General features: G+C 47.6%; 1 protein-coding gene across 1 annotated transcript; it reads right to left on the bottom strand.

Annotated features, from left to right (window-relative positions):
* Window positions 1–885: 885 nt before the first annotated feature.
* Window positions 886–2,689, bottom strand: si:ch211-217g15.3 (uncharacterized protein LOC368914 homolog). The gene is made up of 4 exons (XM_056292451.1): window positions 2,630–2,689; window positions 2,300–2,366; window positions 2,066–2,103; window positions 886–1,934 (listed from the first exon to the last, which is right to left on the bottom strand). Exons 1-4 carry the CDS (start codon window positions 2,635–2,637, stop codon window positions 1,307–1,309), a joined length of 741 nt encoding a protein of 246 aa, XP_056148426.1. The 5' UTR covers window positions 2,638–2,689; the 3' UTR covers window positions 886–1,306.
* Window positions 2,690–26,973: the final 24,284 nt, after the last annotated feature.

Genomic DNA, 26,973 nt, shown 5'->3' with positions numbered 1-26,973 from the left:
CTCTCCGGCCGGCAGTCTCGAAGCAGACCGCCTCCCCACTTTCGTGACAAGGCGACTCCAGGCCGAACCACCGCTTTTTCCGACACACACACAGACGCATTCACGTGACGAACACAAGCCGACTCCGCCCCCCTCCCGAAGACAGCGCTCCCAAGTATTGCTTCTTCATCGAGTCCGGCCATAGTCAGATCTGACGAGACCGGGGCTCGAACCCCGGTCCCCAGTGGGCAACTGCATCGACACAAAGCCGATGCTTAGACCGCTACACCACCGCGGACTCAAAAACTGGACTTTTAAAGTACATGTAAACGTGTTAGTCCGACTGAAATTGTACTAAATCCAATTTCTCCAAGTCGGACTAACACACCTAGATGATGCGGTTGGGGATGGATTTACTCTGGCATGTATACGGATCAATCGGCCCCGAGCTGGCCTAGGCGTTCTGCGCAAGATCCACAATTGCCACGGCGGCAATTCATCCAATAACAACCAGCTGATAGGGGGGCATATCGCCACCTACCGTACTGGGGTCGAACATACTCGCGTCAATAAATCGATTCTCCCCCGGTTCTTGTATACTGGGACAACGACAGTAGTCCAATTACATGGCCTAATCCAGCTGTAACCGTAGCTCGACTTGACTGTGCATATAAATGCAGTCGCTGTTGCTCTTCTGTGATTACTAGTGGCCATGTTCTCTCTGAACAGGAAGACGGCTCTGCTAAACACCCTAATTACACCCTGTCATCGTTATTCCTGTTTGATACAAGGTTTGTCCAAAATGCATCCACCTAGCCTGGCTGTGTGCATATATGCACATGAATTAAGTATTTTTTAAATTTTGTAATTCTTCATTGTATAAAAAAAAGTTTCGCAAATCCAAAGAAGGGTATAAATGGATAAAAGTTTATTTTTTATCGTTGACAAGCTTATTTATAAGAAACTGAATTATTTTTGCATGGAGACTGTTAACAGTATCTGGGCTTTCCAGCATCTGTTGAACAGAACTGCAACCTGGGCTGTCGTCTTGTAAAACTATTACTTCAGGGTTTTGATGATAAACTTCAGCAGATGACACAGAGGATGGTCCCGTTTTTCTGTGAATCTTGAATGTTTCTGTAAGAACCTTTCTGATCTGGATAGGTGATAAGGGATGGTGGTGAGAAGACATTAAATGTTTAAATCAAGTCAACAAAATCAACTCCGTCAGTGGTGGCTGAATGTGTTGACCAACTCCAGCTCCATTTCTCTGCGACAGGGTAAGACAGCAACCTGAACCGGCAGTCGAGTTGCTTTCTTTTGGAGCCTAGTTGTGGCTGAGCTCATCCAGGTCCTCCTCCGGCCGACTGTAATCGATGGGCTCGTTCACCTGGACAGGTGCGGGCACGCCAGCGTGGCGAGGGGCGGGCATCGGCTGCTGTGCATGGTACAAGTCATCCATGTCCTCCTCTGGCTGAAGGTGAAGCCTGACACCGGTGCCACTCATGACCTTTGGCCCTTGTTCCTCTTGCACTCGTGAGTACAGATCGATATGGTACAACTCATCTTCGTCCTTTTCTGGTCGGCTGTGTGCTCGGACTTGTGTGCCAACATCAGCCTTGGCCACAAGGGGAACGAGGTATCCTTCAAGCTCCTCCCTGGAGCCGTGATACAGTCCATCCAAGTCTTGCTCAGGCTTCTTGTTATCAGAGAAGAGATGATGAGAGATGTCTTCCGAGAGGGCGTCTTGGTACTGGACCTGAGCTTTTAAATGATCTTCTATGGAAGGGTGATAGAGGTCGTCCATGTCTTCTTCGGCCTTTAGGTACTTCCCATTCGCTCCAGCGTTTGTCCAGATGGCCATGTCAGGGTCAATGTCATAGCCAGTCACATCCATGTCCTCTTGGTCCTTCACCCGCTCTCCTGGGAGCAACTTCACTTGGACGCCTTCCCTCCTGGAAGAGAAACACATCCACAAGCAGACAGACAATGTAATATTTCAGTCATCATGTCTTCCAGCCTGTGTGAAAGAGATCTCGAGATCCTTCGTGCTGATTTCAGTTCATGATTTTAGGACTTAACTCACATGATGGCGTCCTGGAGTGCTGAATCTATCATTTTACTCTGATAAAAAAGCAAACAAAACAAAACAAAACATAATTACAAAGAAGGTATACACATAAAAGTCTGACAAAATGTGTTTATATACTGTATACACATGAGTCATGTTATTGTTGTTATCCATTATACACTGTAATGTCGGGAATACTATTACATATACATTATATTATATATGCAGTCAGGTATGATGTGTACATACCCAGGAGTTATATGGCATGGACGTGACGCCATAAGCCAGTAGAGAGATGCATGCTATCAGAGAAATCCTTCAAGTTAAGAAACCAATCATCATTATTTTATAATTACAATTTATAATTGTAATTTAATAATTATCGTGACGGAATAGAAATGTCAATTTATCTATAAACCAACCACCACATGGCACAATCAGTAAAGACTTTACAGATGTTGTTATGGTTACAGGTGTAGTTGTTATGGTTACAGATGTAGTTGTTATGGTTACAGATGGTTACAGGTGTTATGGTTCTATAGTTAGCATATAGTTTTACAGGAGAGGACGGTGCCTTACCTGAACATGGTGTCTGTCTGAATGCTTTTGGCAGGTCTGAACAGCAGGAAGTCGTCGTCGTCTTTGCTTCACCTGCTATGCAAAACAACAGACCAAAGGTCAGCCCATAAATTACGTTCTGTTCTGTTGACCTTCGGACACATTAATGCTGGCTCTCCCTTCTGTGTTGGTGTTTTATCAGATCCGTGTCTTGCTTCTCGACTTCATAAAGTCATGGCTGGTTGCGTGCCAAATCACATCTCGACACACAACAACATTTGAACCAACGTGTCCACATGTAAGTGCTTCACCGCTCAGTGATAATGGCTGTCCAGTTAAGGAATCTTGAAGACCTTGTTTTGTGATAGTGTCTGAGAGATTTATTTATGTAGACCGTAAACCATCAAGACAACCAATTTATTGTAGTTCAGATGGAAATTCTGACAAATGTTAAAGCTCAACCCTTACTTGTGTGTCTAATTACACAACCCAAGACAATCCGTAAACTTCTGAGAAAAAGAGCTATCTTAAGTCATGTCATTTGTAGAATAAGAGCTTCACATGGAAACGCCTGTGTCCTGCCGCGTCAGCAGTCCTAACGTTACACTATTGGATGGATGACGCCATGGAGCGACAGGCGAGATTCTTAATCTTGAAGCTCCTCAATAACATTTGCAGCACGGTACATATGAGCTCTGTTGGCAGGGAACGAGTTTTTGATTTAGATAAAATAATTTCCATTTCTGGGGTGTCCGGGTAGCATAGCGGTCTATTCCGTTGCCTACCAACACGGGGATCGCCAGTTTGAGTCCCTGTGTTACCTCCGGCTTGGTTGGGCGTCCCTACAGACACAATTAGCCGTGTCTGCGGGTGGGAAGCCGGATGTGGGTATGGGTATGTGTCCTGGTCGCTGCACTAGCGCCTCCTCTGGTCAGTCAGGGTGCCTGTTCAGGGGGGAGGGGGAACTAGGGGGAATAGTGTGATCCTCCCACGTGCTACGTCCCCCTGGTGAAACTCCTCACTGTCAGGGGAAAAGAAGCGGCTGGCGACTCCACGTGTCAGAGGAGGAACGTTGTAGTCTGCAGCCCTCCCCGGATCGGCAGAGGGGGTGGAGCACAGCGACCGGGGCGGCTCGAAAGAGTGGGGTAATTGGCCAAGTACAGTTGGGGAGAAAAGGGGGAAACAAATAAAATGATAATTTCCATTTCTAATGCATACACCTGATGACTACATTGCACTAATTGTAAAATGCGAAGCTCAGGGACGGGTGAGGGGATGAGTTGTCATCCAGTTATGCAGAAAAAGGAATCGCGTTGTGGTTTCGAATGCAGTTGGTTTTTAGGAGTTGCGGGGTTGTCGGGCACTTCGGCGCCCTCTTTTATCGTGTGCCGTGCACATTAACATTGGCAAGAGGGTTTGTACTATAAATGCTTGACTCATTAACATAGGAACCAGCTCAGACAGAGACAGGCTCCCTCCTGTGTGTCTATAGGACCACAACTTCACCCATTAAGACCCACTAATCACCCCCAACATACACATACCCTGTTGTATAATAGCCTGCAGATGACGTGAGCTCAGAGCCAGCCACACTGCTTATTAAAGAAAGCATGCGAGCGCTTTTAATTCTCCACTTTCAAAAGACTAGTATATTTTGATTATCGTGTGCTGAAAGATTTTTCTTTTCTTAATTTATAACACACTTTTCACCTCATATTTTACATTTGTTACATTTGGCCGTACTAAGATGTGCGTCGTCCAAAGCCAGACACGCCTCAGAGTTAAAACACAAAACAACTTGATGAATCTAGAAGACGTAATATCGCGTGACCCTTGACCCATGACTGTAAGAGCACCTGTGTTTACCGAATGTTTTTACTAATTTTTTTTTCTTTCATCTTTTATTACCTTAAACGTTTGCAAAGCAATAATGCACTTGTAATGTTATATCCGACTCATTTTAGAAATAAGATTCAGTCTCAGCTGAAGTTGCGTCATCTAGCGGTCCCCCCCCCACTAAGCTGCTCTGCTTCCTGCACGTGGAAATCCGACGGACAGGAAGTGCTTCCTTACAGGGAGGCTGTCGGGGGGAAAACCTCTGTCACTGTTCCCCAAGTCACGAATGCTCACATATGGATTTATAATGTATCAGCTGACAACAGGATGCAGTTTGTAGACACACACACACACACACACACACGCACACACACACATAGACACCGTGTGTGCACGAGTATAGGGCAGGAGGAGACAGGCACACCACACATTTCCTGAGATGGCTCCACGGCGTCTGGAGCTATCTGCTCTCTATCAGATCCATATGTGCCAGTACAAGTCCAATGCTACTACCCCTTACCTCGCCCCACTCCCAGGTCAGCAAGCTGTTGACTAACACTGTACCCTAAAAAAAAAAAACCCTGTCGCCCGGCGAACACCCCCTGATATCCACACCCTGGCCCGTGGAATAACAAGGAAATGGACGCGGTAGACCAGACTGGGTTCATCATCATCGTCATCATCAAACCAGACTGGGTTACACCACAGCTGCCCACCTCTTTCACCATTTATCCTTTTTCTACTAAACGCTGCACTGATGCTGGCTTTATTTTCATGGCTGATTCTTTGAGATAACACATCGGTAGATTTGTTCCAATGTGGAGCCAGATACACACTGGCTGTTATCAAGCTAACAGAGCGGTGGGAGGCTGGGGGGGGGGGGGGGGGTTAGAAACCACTCTGGAAACCCTCTACTGCTCTCTGAAACCACAGCCGTCCTGGGGCGTGGAGGCTTAAAAAGCGAGGTTTGACGGATAAAGTGTGTTGAAGCTTTGAGCGATTTCAGCCCCTCCGCCCCGTCCTGCGCACATCTCTGAAACTCGCTTTCATCTGCCGCCCGGGGGCCCGACGGCGACCCACACAAGACAAACCGCAGGACCCTGAACTGCGGCATGGCCGCACAGGCCTCACAGGAAAAGCCTCGGCTGGGTGGCTGAACAGGCCCCACCGGAGCGCTGCAACTCAGTCATGCGGCTTTCAGCTCACCTAAATAGGCCGTTTAGTCATTCCGTTAGCAGATACGTCAGATGCTACGGGAATAAAGGCGATGATGTGTCGGGACGATTTGGGCTGCAGCTTTTCGGGGAACCGGCAGAGGGTTTGTGTGGTGGTGCTGCAGCCTGGAACTGCAAGGGTCAAATATACATAACCCCCCTCCCCCCCCAACTCCAACAGATAAAAGTAATTTGCCTTTTTAAATTTGCAGGTTTTTTTTTTAAGACGGGTGAATGTTGAGTCGTTATTGCGTCTCAAAAAAGCAAACGTGTCTCAGACATCTGAATGTCAACATATTAGATAGTTTATATTTGGAGCTAAAGCACCTCGTGACCCTGGTTTCTAGCTCCACTCCCAAACCGACATTTAGCTGCGTCATTTGTGTAGAGGCGGTGGGAGGGCTGTAACTCCTCCAACAATGTTAGTGAGTAAAACAATGAATCATAAATATATGCTGTTGTTAGTCATTAAAATGTGTTTTTAAAATTATTATTGGTCACATTATAATCCACATTGGTAAGAAAATTGGCAAAATATATTTTTCCACACCTCCATCGCTATCCTCTCCTGGCCTCCCCCTGTACTCTATCACTTGGTATTGCCCATGTGGTTTCATTCGAGGTAGGATTTCACAGAAACTCCATCAACAGAGCTGTAAGACGTGTTCTATCACCTTTAACCTGCTCAAACAAATCAACCTTTTTTAGATAAAAGTTGTGGAGTGTGTCTGACGTGCCAGCTTCCCGCTCGTATCGTTCCGTTCGCAGCATCGTCACACAGCCAGTCGGCTTTGCGTCTACAGCACCATGTGTCCTTGTTGAGAATGTGTGTCTAAAACGTGTCGGCAGAGCCATATTACACAAAGAAGTCGTTTTGACTTGCATGTTATACAGGACCTGTTCACACAAAACAATAAAAACCTGTAAAAGAAAGGAGTTTCATGAATCTGCCACCAATTAAAGGCTTCAGTTTGTAGGAATAAATATTCGGTTGTGGTCTGATGACCGATAGTCTTTGCTACAGTGTCTGCGGCTGCATGTGAAGGCGGTTTAGAAGCGTCTCCTGCAGCGGGGGCAGAAGTGCAGCGGTTGTACCGCGCGCACACGCACGCCCTTTCAGTGGAAACACAATTAATCCTTCCGAGTACACACACCCACACATTTTGAACAAACAGTCAGTCCCTTTGACCTCACACCACCGATATTGCTATCATTACGAGTTTTATTGGTTTCACAATGCGCATGCATGGGAAAGATTACAAATATGTAGATGCTGCTAGCCCCGATTATATCATCTAGGCTAGTTAAACACGTGGGCCATTAAAAACGTTTAACGCATCCATCGCATCTAAACCCACGCCTCTTTAGTTTTTTTAGTTAGTTTTTTTTTTTTTGGCTCTTTCCCACTTTTCCTCCCCAGTTGTATCGGCCAATCGGCTCTGTGCATAACTGTAGTCCACTGACTTCCGGTTCCTACTGCAGCGGTCATACCAGTTTCCTGTTTGTTGGCGTGTGCTATTGACAACGGCATATTTTTCGCGATGCCTGCAAGATGTACCATGGATAAATGTCAACGACATGCACGCGACTGTCGACGCACTTTCACCTGCACCTGCCAGCGAACGGGTGAAAAGTTTCAAGTTGTACATATCACGTTACGTCCGTCCACGGGTGGGAAGCCGGATGTGGGTGTGCGTCTTGGTCGCTGCACTAGCGCCTCCTCTGGTCGGTCGGGGGGCGGGAGGGGGAATAGCATGATCCTCCATGCGCTACGTCCCCCTGGCGAAACTCCTCACTGTCAGGTGAAAAGAAGCGGCTGGTGACTCCACATCTATTGGAGGAGGCATGTGGTAGTCTGCAGCCCTCCCCGGATCGGCAGAGCGGGTGGAGCAGAAACCCGGGACGGCCCAGTAGAGTGGGGGAAGCGTGTCTGTAGGGATGCCTGACCAAGCCGGAGGTAACACGGGGATTCAAACCAGCGAGCCCCGTGTTGGTAGGCAACGGAATAGACGGCTATGCTTCCCGGGCACCCCCAGTGTCTCTTTCTGTGTCTGTCTGTGGTTGGTTGGAGGGTGTTGTAGCAGGAGGGCGGGGTATTGTTGAACGGGATGAAGCGAGGCGTAGATGGACAGTCCCTGTGGACACAACACAATTATGAAAGATGGCAGAAGATTTCTTACTGGGACCAAAACCTCCTCAGATCAAACAAGGTCAGACTTTTGCCCCCACTTAATTAGGCGAGGTTTTACACGACCGCCATCAAAGTCGTGTACGTGGTGTTGTGCACAAATTGCGCACTGACGTTTCTAGAAGTTATCAGTGTGTAGTGTTACCTGCCAAAGCTGGTCTCCTCCTCTCCTCTTACTGCACACCTCTGCTCCTTGGTGAAGTGTGTGTGTGTGTGTGTGTGTGTGTGTGTGTGTGCGCACTTATGCAGCCTGTGTGTCTGCATGTGCACGTGCGTGCATGCGTGCAAATGACACAAGTTTTAGTGAGTGTAAAAGGAACTATAAAGGGCAGAATGAATGGGAGTTGTCAGCAAGTCATGATTGCTGGCAATAAACTGTTACACACACACACACACACACACAACCAACATCCATCGCTACAGTGTTATTCACATAGATTATTAAGGGGTAGCACACACACACACACACAAATATTGATGGTTATGTTATTGCACAAAAAGTGTGCGCTGAGCCAAGAATAAATTGCCTGTCTGTAACCATTTAAATGCAGCATTAAGTCATGATTTATGCCCATAAACTTGGGATTGCGAGGGAGAACGTTCTCCAAATGTTGCAGCTTGCAGCAATTTAACTTATATGGGGGAAACCACCAAAATGAATATTTGACCACATTCCCATATCAAAATGGTTGGTCCTAACTTCTTCTGGCATGAAGTCCCAGATACAAAGTGGTGTGTGTGTGTGTGTGTGTATGTGTGTGTGTGATATCATATGTGCTTTCTAACAGATATTGAAGATAGATGCTGTCGCTGATGACAGAGCTTTTTGCCTATTGTAACAAACTACTGGATCTGATCTTGTGGCAGTGACCCAAAACCAACAAGAGCTCATTACTCCTCAGGCTGCAAGGAATGCAGCCAGCATGCTGGTGCTTGACTTCAAACTGCATCTGTATCAATATATTTTTTTTTTGCCTTTACTGCTAAAAGAACAGATATAGAATATTTAACAGGCTAATCAGCCATAGACATCAGAACGTTCTGACTCCATGCGAAACCTCAACGCCATGTCACTGTTTGAAAGATGTGCAACCCAAGAGGCTGCACAGACACTTAAGACGAAAGCACAGAAGCCACTAATATACACTGAAGCATTCATCGGCACTAAAACATCATCCTCGCCATCATTACCGTCAGTAAATCTCATAAAGGCTTCCCCGAAGCAGAAGGCTGCATTTGAGGCTAACCACTCCTCTGTTTTGACACTCGGGCTTCCGTCATATCCCGCGTGCTCACAACATTTAGGAAAGTTGGGGGTTTTGTAAATAACTGACATTTTTCTCAATGATCTACAATTAACTTAATTGATGTTTCACCGGCGCCCATTAAATATACATTAGACATCTTCACAGCGAGGATTAACCACATGAATTACAGGGCTGGGTGAGGGACCTCCATGGAAGGAGGTGGCGGTGAAGTGTATGAGACCTTCTGATGAAGAGGGGGAGGCCGCCGGTGTTATGAAGCAGCCACAAGAAGAATTAACTTGCCATCTGCTTGACAGTTGGTTGTGACTCGACGAATGTTTTGCGCTTATCCAGCCTGCTTGTGTGTCTGACTATGGCTTTTTGACACTTTTCAGTGCTTTGGTTTGGGTTTGATAAAATTATCATTGTGATTGTTATTTTATGCATCCACATGTATGCAGTTAGATACCTAAATCCTCTCAACACATTGCGTACACACACCAGCAAAGCACTATGAAAAAAATGTCTCAGTTGCATCATAGCCTCTCTGGGAGCTAGTCGGCTATCTTCCATAGGTTTACATTGAACCTGCAGTAGAGCCTTTGTCACCAGGCGTCGGTGAGTCGGGGAGGGAGGTTCACTCAGAATGACTGGGAGTCTGTAGAGCTAAAATTATTTATCATAAAGAACTTAAATATTCCCACGTACATTTCAAATTAGTAATCATTAGAATGTGGATTCCGTCCTGGCCGTGGAACAACGGACCAACTCTTTACCCTTGCAGAAGTGCCGAGGGAGGCATGGGAGTTTGACCAGCCAGTCTACATGTGTTTTGTGGACTTGGAGAAGGCTTACGACTGTGTACCCCGAGGCACTCTGTAGGGGGTACTGTGGGAGTATGAGGTACCGGGGCAGTTGCTACAAACCACCGGTCCTTGTATAACCGAAGTGAGAGCTGTGTCCGCCTTCTCGGCGCAAAGTCAAACATGTTTTTGGTGGGTGTTGGATTCCGCCAAGGTTGTCCCTTGTCTCCGATTCTGTTTGGGATATTCATGGACAGGATCTCAAGGCACAGCCAAGGTGAGGAATGTGATCATTTTGTGAACCTCAGAATTGCATCTCTGCTCTTCACAGATGATGTGGTTTTCTTGGCTTCATCAGAACCTGACCTCCAGCGTGCACTGGGGTGGTTTGCAGCTGAGTGTGAAATGGCCGGGATGAGAGTCAGTACCCCCAAATCTGAAACCATGGTTCTCTACCGGAAAATGGTGGATTGCTCCCTCCGGGTTGAGGATGAGTTTTTGCCTCAAGTGAAGGAGTTCAAGTATCTCAGGGTCTTGTTCATGAGTGAGTTTAGGATGGAGCGGGAGATTGATAGGCAGATTGGTGCAGCAGCTGATGTACCGGACCGTTGTGGTGAAGAGGGAGCTGAGCCGGAAGGCAAAGCTCTAAATTTACCAGTCAATCTTTTTTTCCAACCCTCACCTATGGTCATGAGCTTTGGGTAGTGACCGAAAGGGTGAGATCACGGATACAAGCGGCTGAAATGAGTTTACTAGGGTGAGGAGCTCGGACATCCAGAGGGAGCTCGGATTAGAGCCGCTGCTCCTTCGTGTCGAAAGGAGCCAGTTGAGGTGGTTCGGGTATCTGATGCCTCCTGGGCGCCTTCCTTTGGAAGTTTTCCAGGCACATCCAACTGGGAGGAGACCCCAGGGTAGACCCAGAACTCGCTGGATGGACTACATGTCCAATCTGGCCTGGGAACACCTTGGGATCCCCCAGGAGGAGCTGGAGGGCGTTGCTGGGGAGAGGGACGTCTGGAGTGCCCTACTTAGCTTGCTGCCACCGCGACCCGACCTCGGAGAAGTGGCTGATGATGAGATGAGATAATCATTAGGACCCAACTGGTATACAATACTATGTTTTTTTCGTCAGCTTGATCTATAACTGCCTCATATTCAAGAGCAATCACAGCTAAGTGATGCTGATTGATTATGATGCTCATGAATATTAAAATTTAATGCCAGTCTCAACAGTACAATACATTACAACAGACCCAAGGCAATGGACTGCTCCAGTAATGTAGATAACTGTTTCAACATTTATAACTGCTTTATTTTTATTGAATTAAAGGATAATTCCGTTGTTTTACAACCTGGGTCTCTTTTGTAGCTTTTCCCACCGTGTATATCAGTTGTCAGTTTATTTGTATAGCACAATATCACAAATTGTGATGTCATTTTACTCACTGACTTCCTTTTGGAGGTTTTGGACACTGGACTACCACTAGACAGCTTTACAATGAATGGTGTCTTACAGGGCAGCCTTAAACCTGTCCTTTAAACAACAACAAAAGAGCCTTAGACTAAGTATATGATTTGTCATTATAACTTCTCAGTGGTGCTGGTCAGACAGTTTATCGATGGTTACTACAACCTATGGACAGTATATGCTGCTCAGTACTGCAAGCTGAAGGAGGTAGTTCAGCAATGCGACCAACTGTTGGTACTTTTCGACATTCTGGGTTGTAACTTTTTTTTTTTAAATTTCCCCCTTTTTTCTATCCAATTGTACCCGTCTAATTACCCCACTCTCTGAGCCATCCTGGCCGCTGCTCCGCCCCCTCTACCGATCCAGGGAGGGCTGCAGACTACCACATGCCTCCTCCGATACATGCCCATATAGCAAAATTGCTATGGCCCGGACCCGTCCCACACCCGACACTTCATCCCGCCCACATACCGCGTGGAATGATGGCACTTGGGCGGTCCGCTCCTGTTTGCCTGATCTGGGCCAATATGTGCCGCATGTGCCACATATTGGCCAAAGGTGGCCCATATTTGTTTTGTGATATTTGGGCCATGTTCACCATTTACCACACAGACCACTTCAGGGTCACATCCAGATTACATGTTGCCAAGAGCACCGTATCTTTGCCAGAAAAGGCCCACATTTGTTTTGGTATATTTGGGCCATATTTGCTATTATACATGTGGGCCACTTCAGGCTCACATCCATTTTGTCAGGGCCAGAAGGCGGCCATCAGTGCCACATCATTGCCTGAAGTGGCCCACATCCGGACGCTATCTGGGTGTGGAGTCACCAGCCGCTTCTTTTCACCTGACAGTGAGGAGTTTCACCAGGGGGACAGTGCGTGGGAGGATCACACTATTCCCCCAGTTCCCCCTCCCTCCGACTGACCAGAGGAGGCGCTAGAGCAGCGACCAGGACACACATCCACATCCGGCTTCCCACCCGCAGACACGGCCAATTGTGTCTGTAAGGATGCCTGACCAAGCCGGAAGTAACATGGGGATTCGAACTGGCGATCCCCGTGTTGGTAAGGCAACGGAATAGACTGCTATGCTACCCGGATGCCCGGGGGAAATATGTGGTAACTTCTAACTGTGGTAACTGGGTGGTAGCTTCTAACTTGCACTTTTTTCTTCACTTCCAAACACAGGGCTTTGTTAAGTAGGGTGAACTGGATTTGCAGAAACATGTCTGATGCTTGTGTTGAGTTGCCCTGCAAGATGCCATGTATTGCTGTGTCTAGCAATTGCCCAGCTAGTTCAAACTCTCGACAACGAAGCCGGTGAGTGAAATGATATCGTAACCGATATGCACGATGGCTAAAACTATGAAAATAAGACCCAGATTGTAAAAAGCAGAATTATCTTTTAATTAGTGTGTTTTCGTGTTTGCTTGTTTGAATGATTGTTAAGCTACCAAGTTAGCAAAGCCATAAGCTGCCATAAAGAGCTTTTCAGACAGTCAGGCAATTCATTATATGATGATGGCTACCTCTCAATAGTGCAGCTATTTTCAGCAATGCATATTATCACTTCAAAATTATATGGACAACAGTAAAACAAATATTTACCAGTGTAAATGTCTGTTTTAGGGGTCATTCTGCACTCTGTTAGCTCCACAGTGCCAGGACCGGCTGAAAGAGAGTTGCCTTGCTTCTCCTCAGAAGTGCTGCCATCTTGTTGGGAGCTTTGCCAGGTGGATGAGGGGACTGATGAGCCAGTCAGTCTGGGGCCCCGAGCCATCTGACTCACCTGGCTCCACAGGTAATGCCTGAGATGAACGCCAAGAACTATAGCTGTGTTGACAACATGGAGACGGGCGGGTGGGGAGATTAACCAGGAGATGCACAGAGGAGGAGAAAGGCAGAACAAGGAACTTTTTTGGCTCTTGTCTTTTATGTCACTGTTTGACCTCTTTCCTCCTGGACTGTGGCACTCTTTGTTTCTTGGAGAAAAGACATAGAGGAACAGGGGAGACTGCTTTTACTCGGGGGAGTATGATTGACTTATTTGTCCTGGGAAGTTCACTTGAGGAGCGGATCTAAGCGAGCTGTGACAGATGGGTATTAGCGATATTAGCCTTTTCATCTCGGATACAACATAAAGTCCATTGTGCGGACCACTTCAGCACAGTGAACCAGAGGGCAGCGGGAACACCATTTAACAATATTCAATGATGATTTTTTTTTTTTGCCCTCAACGTGGCTGCAGATTTTATAAGATGATTTTTAAATTAAATTTCTCTCGCCCTCACTCACCTCCTGACTCAGTCGCTTGATGTCTGGCGTACACAAACAGAGACCACGTACACACTCAATCACACCCTTACCCCCTCTCAATCACACCCCTCATAACCTCAGTAAACATGTGGCAGCAGTTAAAGCAGGTTTAATAGCTATTTACTGTGTTCTGTACGCTTCTCATTAGACACATTTTCCACTCTGAGAGAACTAATGTTTTGGAAAACTCTGTTAAATAAAATGGCCTTCGTGCCAACCCGTAGCACATGTGTGTTAGTGCACACCGACACTCGCACAGTGTATATATGGCGTTAGGCTTTTGTGATTAACCATTTGTAAACCATTTGTAATGAACACAAAGGGAGTAACTCATTAATAAGAGGCTCGCCCTCCACAGGACATCTTGAGAACTGCAGGGGGATATTGCCGCTGGTATTGTTTGTTCAACAATTACCGGCAGTTGAAGAACTACATATATCAGTCTATATTTTAAACAGATTATATTGGCGGGTTTTTCAGCTTTACTTTTAAGAGTAAAGCACACTAATAATTTTTGTAGGATGGTAATTTAGTAGTCATATTAAAAGGGAACTATCACTCCATTCACAGCCCTAGTAGTGTTCTTACAATGTTACAATGTTGGTGTTACAGTCTTACAATGTTACAGTGTTGGTGTTACCGTGTTACAATGTTACAAAATTACAATTTAATTTAGCAGCCACTTTTATCCAAAGCGACATACATCTGAGAGTTAATACAACACATGCAAGGATTTAGTCAGGAGACAACAACGCAAGTGCCAAAAAAACAGGTTCAAGTCCATAGGACATAGGTGTCAACAGGCAGTACACAAAGGCAATGCATAAGGAGCGTTTTGTGTGTGTGTGTGTGTGTGTGTGTGTGTGTGTGTGTGTGTGTGTTTTTAATACCATCGGGTGTGGAGGTGTTTGTTAAAAAGCTGGGTGTTTAGCGTCTTAAAGATGGAGAGGGGCTCAGCGTGGTGTCTCTGAAACCCTGTTGAAATTATGTTTGCTGGTGATGTCACTGGCATTCACTCCATGAATGTGAAAATGTACTTCTACGTTCGCCGATGAGCCACATACGGCTGTTAAATGTAGTGTTGTTATTCGCATTTTCCTACACAGCTGTTTCAAAGACACACAGAAGACTGCTCGGTCTTATGTCCGGTTATGGAGTGTCATCACTACAACATATATGTAGAGATAATGTTGAAAATCACGATTGTTCCCTTTTAAGATATTTGCTTTTACCAGAGCTTTTTTTTTCTTTTTCTGCAATAGCATTCTACGCTGGACGGGAAAAATGCCTCTGTCCTGAGGATAGAGTGTCCGAACCAGGCCTCCAAAACGCCGTGGCATGGCAGTGCCACTAGAAACACATGGTGAACGTACCATCAATTCCCCCGCCCTACTGCTGTGGCCACTGAATGGCTCTGCACCGCAGCATGCTGTGATCGCGGCTGCCAGCTGGAGAACCCCTAACCTTTGACCTCTGACCCCTGGCACTGCAGAATTCATCAGAGAGCCGTCAGCTCAATGGACCTCCTCTGGACCACTTGTTCCCCGCAGGACCAGCAGACCCATCACGAAGACAGAATGCAGTGACAGTCAGGGCAGCAGGGACGGGAGGATTCATATTGGTGCTGCAGATGTTGTGCAGGAAAAGCGGCTGGCGTACCAGATCCTCCCAACGCAACCATGCAGGAGTCACCAACCACAGTTGGCCTCATATACAGCCTGCGTTAACATCTCTTTTTGTTTTTACAAGGTAAACGACCAAACAACTTAATCCCCACGTCTACATCGGAGAACTCCTTTCTGTGTCTCATAAACTCTGTGTGAGTGTGTGTGTGTGTGTGTTAGTGCGCATGTACGTTTGTGTGTTTGTTTCAGTTTGCGTGTCAGGGTCCCATCTATCCTGGTGCTCCTCGGTCAAAGAGGGGATCCTGCTGTTCCCTCATGGAAAGCTGCCTGCTACAGAGAGATCCTGTTACAGGAGCTCTACCCTTTCATCCTTATGAAAGAAACATGTGCCTCCTCTGCGGAGTTATGTCCAAACTTCTTTATGCCCGAGGAGGGGCATCGCTCTTTGCTCTCTTAACTTTTTTTAAAGACAGATAAGGCCATTATAGAGGGGTACCATGAGTCAGGTCCACGTCTTTGAGTCACAATAGGTTTGTAGGATATTGGTAAATAAAAACAGATTAAAGGGGCTGTGTCATATCTAAGGTTTTCTGAAGCACGGTATGGGTAGTGAGTAGCAGGGTTTGCTTTAATTTCTGACCGTATCAAACTGTGAATAGAGGATCTCCGCCCCGCGTACATATCTCCCCTTCTCCATACACGGACACGTGGGCAAAAAAACCCGGTGTTTTTCCTGCCATCATAAGACTTCTGCGCAGCACCCAAGTCGATTGAACGGGAAATATGGGGGGGGGGGTTAATATGCAGCGCTCAAGCTACAAAATCTACCTAATAAAGCCAGTTTGCCTGTCAGTCTGTGGATGTGCAGCCGTCTAGGTGGACCCTCGCACGAAAGCGACCATGAAATGACAGAGATCAGGCTGTCATGATTTCAAAACCCTTACTAAAAGACTTCCGATGTGTTAAACAGTCACAGTTTTCATGATATAAAATGAATCAAGGTGAACGGCTGCTCTGCTGATTGACTTTCATTCATAAAACAACAGTAAGAAAACATAGCTCAGCCATGGGACTTTTTTTTTTTATTGTAGCTGCTGAGAGGATTTCCAGCTGTGACTGTGATTAATCCTACTCTCGAAATTGTATTTTTACAGCAGAGTTTTAACATTGGAGACTATGGCAGCTCCGCGTGGCTGCGGGGTGAATAAGGCGAATTCTTTTTGGTTCCTCCAGTTCTCCTGTACTGAGATCAGCAGTGAATGATTTGCTGGTTTGTGAAATACTGATTGATTTCTCGTTTACTTTGAAGACTCATACCAGTACTCATACCAAGACCCATACCAAGACCCATACCAATACTCATACCAAGACCCATACCAAGACTCATACCAATACTCATACCAAGACCCATACCAAGACTCATACCAATACTCATACCAAGACCCATACCAATAGTCATACCAAGACCCATACCAATACTCATACCAATACTCATACCAAGACCCATACCAATACTCATACCAATACTCATACCAATAGTCATGCCAAGACCCATACCAATACTCATACCAATACTCATACCAAGACCCATACCAATACTCATACCAATAGTCATACCAAGACCCATACCAATACTCATACCAAGACTCATACCAAGACCCATACCGACACTCCAGACTGGCGGACGTCAGCCAGCGTGCTGTGTATCCACTCCATTTCTATTTGAATTTGTTTGTCTTACTTGCTTTGTTGCTGCCTTTTACTTTGCTGAATGACAGAGGTCAGAATTCAAGTAGAATCACACACATCACCTTTAAGAGTCCGTTATTTGCATTACAATGAGTAAATCAGTGCGGGGGGGGGGGATCATCTGCCTCTTCTTTGTGCAACCTCATATCTGGGGTACCCGTGGTTTCTGTGTTGTGCTGTCAGTGGATAATTTCAGACTCCCTGGTGACAAGAGAATTTGGATCCCAGCTGCTTCAATTACAATAATTACTTAATTACTTAATCTTTGGTCTTCGTCATTTATCCACAGCTAATTGGAACACTTCTGCCAGGGGTGTTTTTTTCGCGTGAGTAATGGGAATCTCTGCAACCAACGCACCGTTTATGTTCCATAAGAGAGAGCGAGGGGGGGAGAGAGAGAGAGACTACTTTGTTGTGACACATTAACCTCTCTGGCAAAGAGGCATCTGGCGTAACTTTCGTCCATGTTGAAATGATCGAGTTCGAAATAGAGTTGATTGTTGGGAAAAGAACCGGGTTCATCTCCAAAATCTGGAGCGTCCTGTGGGAGTTCCAGTGTTAACAGTCATTTCCACAAAAAAACAAAAAACAAAACCCCTCTCTTCTCTTGTCACTATCAATCTTCACTTCACAAGAAGAACCACCGCTATATTTACACACCATTTTAGGATAATAAGCTAGTGTGTGTTTTACCCACAAGCCCACTCTGCTCAGAATAAATCACTGATTCATTGTTCAGATGTCAAGGGTGAGGGCCATTACAACAAATGTATTGTGTCGTACATCACTAACCTTTAACGACCAAGAACTTTAATAAGGATGACTCGCTGAGTCGTTACAGTTTAGCCAGTTAATTCTGAATTACTTTGAGCCAACATTGTCTTTTCCCACCATTCCCCCTTTCTTTTGTTAGGTCTTCTTACTAATTGTGCATTATCTGTCGTACGTTGCATCAAACCTCAGCGTTGTGGGGTGTCGGAGGAAGTGGAGACGGTCGCTGAGCGCTGATTGATGGATACATGTGTCAATCATTATTTTGCAAAACGTCTCTTTCTTTCCACAGCAGTGCGAGGACTCGTCATCCATGGAGGAGGTGAGTCTGGCCTCCAAACGGACCTGTTGGGCGTCTTCAGAGCCTGCAGCCTCCGCCCTGTCCTGATCCCCTAAAACATGACCACAACACGTCAGACGGTAGACAACAACAGAGAAACTTGTCACTGGTAATACTTTAACGTTCATTTTGTTTTCATTAACGTATTGCCAGACACATATCACCACTTCCGGTGTGGGAAGATGGCGGCGCGAATTCAAGTTTGTGGCGGCCTCATGCAGTACCGTCCAGGCTAAGCTAACTGCTAGCTCGTGCAGACCGGCAGTTCCGATAACACCGAGGGCGGTCTGGCGGCGGCCTCGCCTACCATTGACTGTGTTTTAGTGTCGTCGTGTGGAGTGCGGGGAGGTGTGTCGAAGGTGTCTGGCTGGGAGAGCTGGTGTTGGATCAGCTGAGGGTGCCTGGGTTGTGCGTCTGGTGGGCCCAAGAACCGCGGCCCTGACTGGAGCTGCGCCCGAAGAGGAAACACTGAGGGCGGTCTGACAGGACGTGGAAGCGGGGCAAGCTAAGCTAACTGCTAGCCCATGCACACCGGCAGTTCCAACAGTCATCCTGGCTGGCGTGGATTCTCCCGGTATGTGTGTTCTTGTAGTTTGGGTATGTGTTTTTGTCTTTGTGTTGCACTGCTGTGGGCTGGGGGGAAACGGTGTTTCGTTTCATTTCATGTGCGCAAGTGCATGAAATGAAACGACAAAGTGTTTCTGATTCTGATATTTCTCGTTTTGAAGGGTGAACGCCACACAAACACTGGAATAATGACCATAATGACTGACGGCGTCTGTCTGTCTCTATTCAGCCGTGCACGGAGCAGAGCGACAGGAAACGACGCGAGTGAAAACCAGAAGGTGCGTGTCAGAGTCGCGCAGCAGCGCACACCTCGGTATGGCTGTCGGCCTGGTGAGGCACCAGATTGCTTTAAATACGAACTGCGCTCCCGCCTTGTTAACCTTTCCCTCGGCAGCCGCGGGCTTGGCGTGGGAACGCCACACTCTGACAGGATAGCTACGGTTTGTGGAGCTTAGGTTTGTGATGTGTTTCATCTGTTTGTTTTCTGACATCAGCTCTGGTTCTTGTCACGACTTAACGCTTCACTTTTTGGTCTCCTGAACTCTTACCAAGAGAAATTACTTGACAATGAGGAGGAGATCTGGATCAGGCATGGGCAGGAACGGCGGTCCTCACAGAGAAAACATGCTGCCCACTCGGAACGATGATTCACCGAGTAAATATTCCGGAGTCTTATGAAAAGTAGTTTAACAAAATAAGAAGGCCTAATGTGTGCTGTCTAAATAAGACAACACAACATGAGTCCATAGAGGGTTACCATTACATTACTAGTTTACATGGCCCTCTGAACTCCTCCCTGAGGAGAGACGTTTACCAGAATGGCTTTTTTAATAATGTCACTAAATCACTCCCAGCTGGCCCCACTGCAGGAAATGCTTCCTTCTTCTAAAAAACCTCAGAGCAAATAATATACAAAGCATGGCGTATTCATAAGCTGTTTGTCCTCGCAACTGCTGTTCCCCCGTCTGTCTGGGATTTCGGAGCGATCATGGTTCCCCCATGTTGCGGTTCGGACTGTGTCTCGTTGCTCCTCTCCACTTTCCCTCCTTCCACGGGGGTTTTCTACTCGCCACTTAACCTTTCAGAACTGGTCAACTGGCCGCGGAGGAAAAACGGGATTCCTGGCTAAAGAAAATGTGAGGACCGCCAGATCAGCAAGCATTGATTCCTAAATGCTGCAACAACCCTGGAAAGGTCAACCCACAGTCAGCAACACGGTGACTATGGGTCTGAGTGGGTATTTAGCGGCTCTAGCAGTCATTTGAGCTGGCTTTGGTCTCATGCTTGTGAAAGCAGTTTAGCAAAGAGGTAAACAGCCCGGGGCCAGCAATAACAGAGTGGAACTGATTAGAGAGAGAGAGTCGGAGAGCAAAAGAAACAGAAAGAAAAAATTAGACAGGGACTGATAGCATCTTCTTACCCAACTTAATTAGATCAGACAGCTAAAGGCCCCACAATCCTTCAGAGGACTCTGTGTGTGTGTGTGTGTGTGTGTGTGTGTGTGTGTTTTAAATTAGATTTCAGTGAAATGTGAAGAACAATGCAAAATATCACTTTTCTGTGTCCTACAGCAACATGTTGGCTGAGGTTCTCTGGAAAACGGAACGATGATTTGGAAACTGATGTGATGCTTTTACCCTGAAAGTGCTCATCATTTTCATCCGGGCCTTCAGTCACGTCTGCCCTTTGGCTCGCAGAAGTCGGAGGTCTCTTGTTGTCAGATTGTTCACCGTGTTTTTGAATGAGTATGTCATGATCACAGATGACTGGACTTGCTAGCCCCTGGCTAATGGGCCGGAGCCTTTAGTTGACTGGTTAGCACAGTCGCCCGTGGTGCGGGGCGGCCAGGGTTCGCGTCCCGGCTGCGGCGGCGGTTGCCGGCTGCCCCCCGAATTTGCTACATTGGTGTCAGAAGTGGGATGGTGAGACCGTGAGGCCATCGGAAGCGCGGGCGCTTACCATGGAAAAACGTTTGTTCTCACCATCTCCACTCGCTCTCCTCATTCACCCTGTAGCTTTGCTGAAACAGCGTTGCTATCTGTCGCTGCTCGCTCTGAGTCAACCAGGCACATGCGGGCCTCACACCTACGGTTGAGTCAGCTCGGGCAGTGATAGTGTCAGAATGTATGTACCAGCTGAAAACTGTTATGAAATGTTTTGCGTGTATATGGTAATCATTGGCGGCCCGGTGGTTAGCGCTGTCGCCTCACAGCAAGAAGGTCCTGGGTTCGAACCCCGGAGCTGTCCAAACTAGGGGGTCATCCCAGGTTGTCCTCTGTGTGGAGTTTGCATGTTCTCCCCGTATCTGCGGTGGGTTTTCTCCTGGTGCTCCGGTTTCCCCCACCATCAAAAGACATGCATGTTAGGGTTAATACTCCTGTCTGTGCCCCCGACCGAGGCATGGCAAGACCAACTGGAGTTGGTCCCCGGATGCTGCACGGCGGCTGCCCACTGCTGCTAGCTACACAGCTAGGATGGGTTACATGCAGAGCATAAGTTCCCCACAGGGATGTATAAAGTATATCAAAATCAAAACCAAAACATCGCGTATGCGGGAATGAGTCTTGAAAGTAAACAAGAAGTCGATCATATTTCGCAAGTCAGCAAACCGTTCACTGCTGATCTCAGCACAGGAGAACCGGAGGAACCAAAAATAATTCACCTTATTCAACTAGCCGCCATGCGGAAGTGCCAATCTCCAATGTTAAAACTCCACTGTACAAATACAATTTCAAGAGTAGGATTAATCACAGTCGCAGCTGGAAATCATCTCAGCAGCTACAGTAAGACGTTCCCCGTGGCTGAGCTATGTTTTCTTACCGTTGTTTTATGAATGAAGGCCGGTCAGCAGAGCAGCCGTTCATTCGCCTTGATTCGTTTTATATCATGAAAACCGCGAGGTTAAACGCCATTGAAGTCTTTTAATAAAGGCTTTGAAATGATGACAGCCTGATCTCTGTCGTTTCATATTAGATGTGGTCGCTTTCGTGCGAGGGTCCACCTAGGAGGCTGTGCGTCCACAGACTGACAGGCAAGACGGTTTTATTAGGTAGATGTTTCAGCTTGAGCGCTGCATATTAACATTTATTTTTTTCTTCATATTTTCCATTGAATTGGCTTGGGTGCTGTGCAAGATTCTTGTAATGGCAGGAAAAACACTGGTTTTTCTGTCCGTGTGTACTTGTACTTCCCGTCTCCCGGTAGTAAAAAATGGGTTCGTCGCCAAGTCCGAGCACCGGAGAAGGGGAGAAACGGAGATCTGCTCTATATTGAGCGTACTCCTCTAGTATGGCATAGCGTCCTCTCACTGCAGCACTTGAGACTGCAGCTCGCACTTGCATCACAGAGTAACTTAACACAGAGTGTATTGAGTTTATTGATCTGCAGGTTAAAGACCATTAGGTTAGGGCGTCCCTACAGACACAAATGGCCGTGTCTGCGGGTGGGAAGCTGGATGTGGGTATGTGTCCTGGTCGCTGCACTAGCGCCTCCTCTGGTCGGTCGGGGCGCCTGTTCGGGGGGGCGGGACTGGGGGGAATAGCATGATCCTCCCATGCCGCTACGTCCCCCTGGCGAAACTCCTCAGTGTCAAGTGAAAACGAAGTGGCTGGTGACTAGCGGCTAGCAGGATAAACACAGCTGCAGGTAATATCATTAATAAGGAATCTTTTGGATGTGGGTTTACCAAAGTATCAGCATCGATAGCACTACTGACAGCTGTTAGTGCTGGCTCTGTCTGCCTGTCTGTCTGTCAATGCTGAGAGATGTGCTGGTACACCTAAATCAAACAGCTATCCCCCCCCCCTTCCAGTTGTACTTAGCCAATTACCCAACTCTTCCGGGCCGTCCCGGTCACTGCTCCACCCCCTCTGCCGATCCGGGGAGGGCTGCAGACTACCACATGCCTCCTCCGATACATGTGGAGTCGCCTGTCACTTCTTTTCACCTGAGAGTAAGGAGTTTCACCAGGGGGGCGTAGCGCGTGGGAGGATCGTGCTGTTCCCCCCACCCCCCGCCCGAACAGTCGCCCCAACCGACCAGAAGAGGCACTAGTGCAGGGACCAGGACACATACCCACATCTGGCTTCTCACCCACAGACACAGTCAATTGTGTCCGTAGGGACGCCCGACCAAGCCAGAGAAACCAAGTTATTATTGTTATTATATTCAGCTGTGTTTGCCCCGCTATGCTAACATCACAGAGCTATGCTAACGTCACAGAGCACCAAGACCAGCCTGCTATGTTTCAACTTTTACATGGTCTTTAACCTCTCATTGTTGGCTAATTCATTAAAGCGGTCTACGGTTTAGTTGGTCTTTAAGAATTTCAGTTGACACCTTTTAGAAACCAAAAGCGTCTTCTAAGGTCTGCGTTCACATACTTCTATAGAGAATGTCTTATGTCTGACGTAAGACATAAGACAATAAGACACAAGACAGATGACAAAACACAATAAGACAATGTTCGACCCTGAAAAGTATAGGAAGTTGAGGGAACTGCTCCTATTCCCTCCATTGTGCTGGAAGTGGCTTTGCTAGGAGGTAGGAGAGAGTTCCCCAGTGGTCTGGGAGGAAGAAGTGGGGGGGGGTTGGGGTTAGGCAGTGGATATGAACAGTGGATTGCCCCCTCATTGCCCAAGGACGAGGCAATAACATTTCAACAGCACGACAGCGCTGACACCGGATGGACAGTCTGTCCCGGCCCAGTGTTAACGCCGAGGCTAAAACAACTACGGAGGAAAAAAACAAAAACACACCTTCAGAAACCCAAATGACCAGGAGGAACTCATCCCCTCGTCTCTCGTCTCCTCTCCTCGACATGGCAATAAGCAGCACTAAAGCAGCACCCCAATAGCTCATCTCCATCTCCTCTGTGTGTCCGAAGAAGGCAGCCATTGTGTGTCTGTTCCTCTCTCCCTGAGTCAGTTTCCTATTGAGGGGTCTGAAAGGGCCTTTGAGGGGCCCTGTTTTTTGGCTGCGAGGCTCACCTGCAGAGGGGGAACTATGGGTCCATTCTGAGGCCCAGCAGCTGCCAGGGCAGAGAGGCTGGCACCCGGTGGGAGAGAGAATAGCAGCCGCAGAGCCTTTCAATACGAAGCCACTTAGTAACAGAAGGCATGTGCCAAGCCTGCAAAGCCAGAATGAAGAGTCACCCTTTGGTGTTCACTAAATATCAGGGAAGAGTTAGACGAGTAACATCCCCCCCCCCCCGTCCATCCTTCTCTCCCTGGCTCCTAATTTAGCGCTGTCTCTCTGTCGCTCTCTCTCACTCTATCCTTTCTCGCTCTCTCTGTTGCTCTTGCTTCTTTCTCTCTCTCTCTTTCGCCCGTTCTCTCCCTGTGTTGTGCTTGCTCGCTCTCTCCTTGCTCTCTCTCGCCCTCTGTTGCTCTTGCTCTCTCTCTCTTGTTGCTCTTGCTCTCTCTCTCCTTTCTCTCTTGCTCTTTTGCTCTCTCGCTCTTGCTCTCGCTCTCCTTTCTCTCACTCTCTTGCGCTTGCTCTCCTCTCTCTGTTGCTCTTGCTCTCGCGATCCTTTCTCTCGCTCTCTTGCTCTCTCTCTCAACCCTGTTTAAAAGGACAATAACCCAGGGGCAGATGAGGGTACATGGAGAGAATGGGCTGAAAAATGTAGAGAACCCTCACTTTGCAGGGCGGAGGAAAAGTGTAAGTGGAGGAGGAAGTACAGGTTGATCAGTAATAATAATCATAATCATATAATAATAATAAATCAATCTTACATAGCGCTTTTCTAACACTCAAAGTGGCTTTACAATAAACAGGGTGACACAAGACAGCAGATAAACATGACACAGACGTACAGGGGTGGATGGGAAGGAGGCGCTACGAGAGGAGGAAGCGGCAGCCACACACGACGCCAGCAGTACTCTCCCACTTAGACGCATACAGAAGGGCAAGAAAAACAAAAACACAACAGCACTGTGGACGGTGATGTTGTGTAGGGGTTTACTCCCGTAGCCTAGTCCTCTCCCGAGGTATCCACTAGGGGCAGTGGCACTACTTAACCCATAGCTGGGGGCTGGTACGGGGCATCAGGGAACATCCACACACCGGTGGGCCTGCGTACCCGCACGTCTAGGGGCCAGACCTCCTCCGAGTCTCTTGTAGTTCAGCCGGGGTCCAAGGCGTACCCAGTTACCGTGTGTCGCCACGAGGTGGCGCTACATAGGGCTTGCTGTTGGAGAGGCTGTGTACTGGCAGGGAGAGACTCACGCGCTCGGCTCTCCTGCTGGCGTGTCTGCTAGCCAGCGGTGAAGGTTGAGAGTGAGACGTGACCGGCACACAACACTACACCAACACACTAGACGCTTCACAACAACCCCACTTCTTACACAAGAATGCCAGACACACACAGTAAAGTTCTCTCACAGTCCACCCTTTGAAGCAAAACAAACAAGGCCCTGCACACACGCAGGATACACAAACAATAAGCATCAATACAAAGTACAGAATATGAAAAACGTGGTCGGAGTCAGTTTAGCTGCCATTTGCAGTAAAACCACACTAGAATGTCAGCTGGGCCGTGGTGACTGCAGAGTGGTTGTGTGGTAATGTTGGGGGGGGGGCTATTTTTGACAATACCATGTAGACTCCATTGATGGGACTGCCGGCAAACTGATATTGCATTGAACGCGACCACCGTACAAGCTGTGATGCAGCGGCTGGGCCGAGCAGGGTAGCGGAGCCGTTTCTACTCAGTTCTGGCAGTACGAGGACAGGAAGTTGTGTCAGTGGACTGCAACGGCTGGTTTGCAGTGACTGCAAGTGTAAAATGTGGTTTTCAGGCTCTTTTCATAACCGGCGCGTGTGACACAAAACAGACGGAAACGACACTACACATTAAACTACACGCTAAAAAACTTTAAAAGCTTTTTCTTTTTTAATCTCGCAACAGACGCAGCTGATTTCACAGCAGGTCTGTTGGATTTCCGCCTGGGTCCTTAGGTGTAAAACTGACAGGAGCTGGTCGGTCAGAGGACCTAATAAGGGACCACGCCAGAGTATAAGGGCACCAATACGGAAGCGTAATCGCCGGAGCAATACATTAGGGTGCAGCTACGTGGCCAGACTAGCGTCCTGGGGCGGCATGAGGGCGCCCTGTTTGTCAGAACGCGGTGTTGCAGCGAGGGCAGATTGATTGTCAACGCCACCAAAAAGTTTCCAAACAGAGGGGAAGGCACTGAACTCTGTAATTTCCGAAAGATTGGGCCACGCCACTGTCTGTTTTCATGGCGGTGCAGCCGTTAGGATCTCGGCGGGTGCGGGACCGTGTGAGGAGGCCTCGCCACACAAAGGCCCTCTCTGTCAGCTCCCCAGCTCCCACACTGACGCTAATTTATGATGCCCTCACAGCAATTTCCACAGTCAGAGAAGTTCAATTGTGTTTTCCAGCTCATTAAACATCAGTACAACAAAGCTTTCATCTTCTCTCCCATCCCTTCATACCCCCACCTCCCTTCTCTCCGTCCACTCATCTTCCTCCCTTTATCTCTCAGTCTGCCGCTCTGCATCCCTGCAGAAGGCCAGTGCGAAAAGATTGTGTTAAGGTGCAAATGTGCCTGTTTCATTCTAGCGAGCACCTTTCGCTCCCCCGGCATATCATTTTGTGTCTGTCCGGGTCTCTGGGCCGGTTTGCTTTAAAACATGGCCTGAAATGTGGAAGGGTGTCCTCAGAGCGGCACCGGGAGAATTTAATGGCTGTTTATTCAGGGGCCTCTGCTCTCCCCTCCCATGTCTTTCAGAAGCTCCATGAGAGGACGTGGAATATTGTGAACTCCAAACAATAAGCTCGGCATTACTCTTCAAGCTGTCACTGTGTTCAAATCAAAGACACACACACACACACACACACACACACACACACACACAGGTTTGCATCCCAGATATTAACAAGACCAGGTGGTGCCTACCAACAGCTGAACCGAAGTGATTGCAAAGATGTAATACAGAGGGAGTGTGTTGTATTTGGCAACACCATGTAGACTACATTGCCTGCTGGTAAGGAATTTGTTTAGCAAGCAAATCAATATTTATGTAATAAAGTGGGAAGATGGCGGCACAAATTCACGTTTATGGTGGCCTCACCCAGTACTGTCCATGCAGTGTCTTTGTCCACGTCTGCATCTAAGTTGTGTCTTGGTTTGATGGCTGGGGGAGCTGGCGCTGGATCGGCTGGGAGAGCTTGGTCTGCTGCGTCCTGTGGGCCCAGGGACCCCTGCCCT

The sequence above is a fragment of the Lampris incognitus genome, chromosome 13, assembly GCF_029633865.1.
Source record: "Lampris incognitus isolate fLamInc1 chromosome 13, fLamInc1.hap2, whole genome shotgun sequence".
Lineage (NCBI taxonomy): Eukaryota > Metazoa > Chordata > Actinopteri > Lampriformes > Lampridae > Lampris > Lampris incognitus.
The sequence above is the reverse complement of the archived record's forward strand: the minus strand, read 5'-3'. Positions and strand labels throughout refer to the sequence as shown.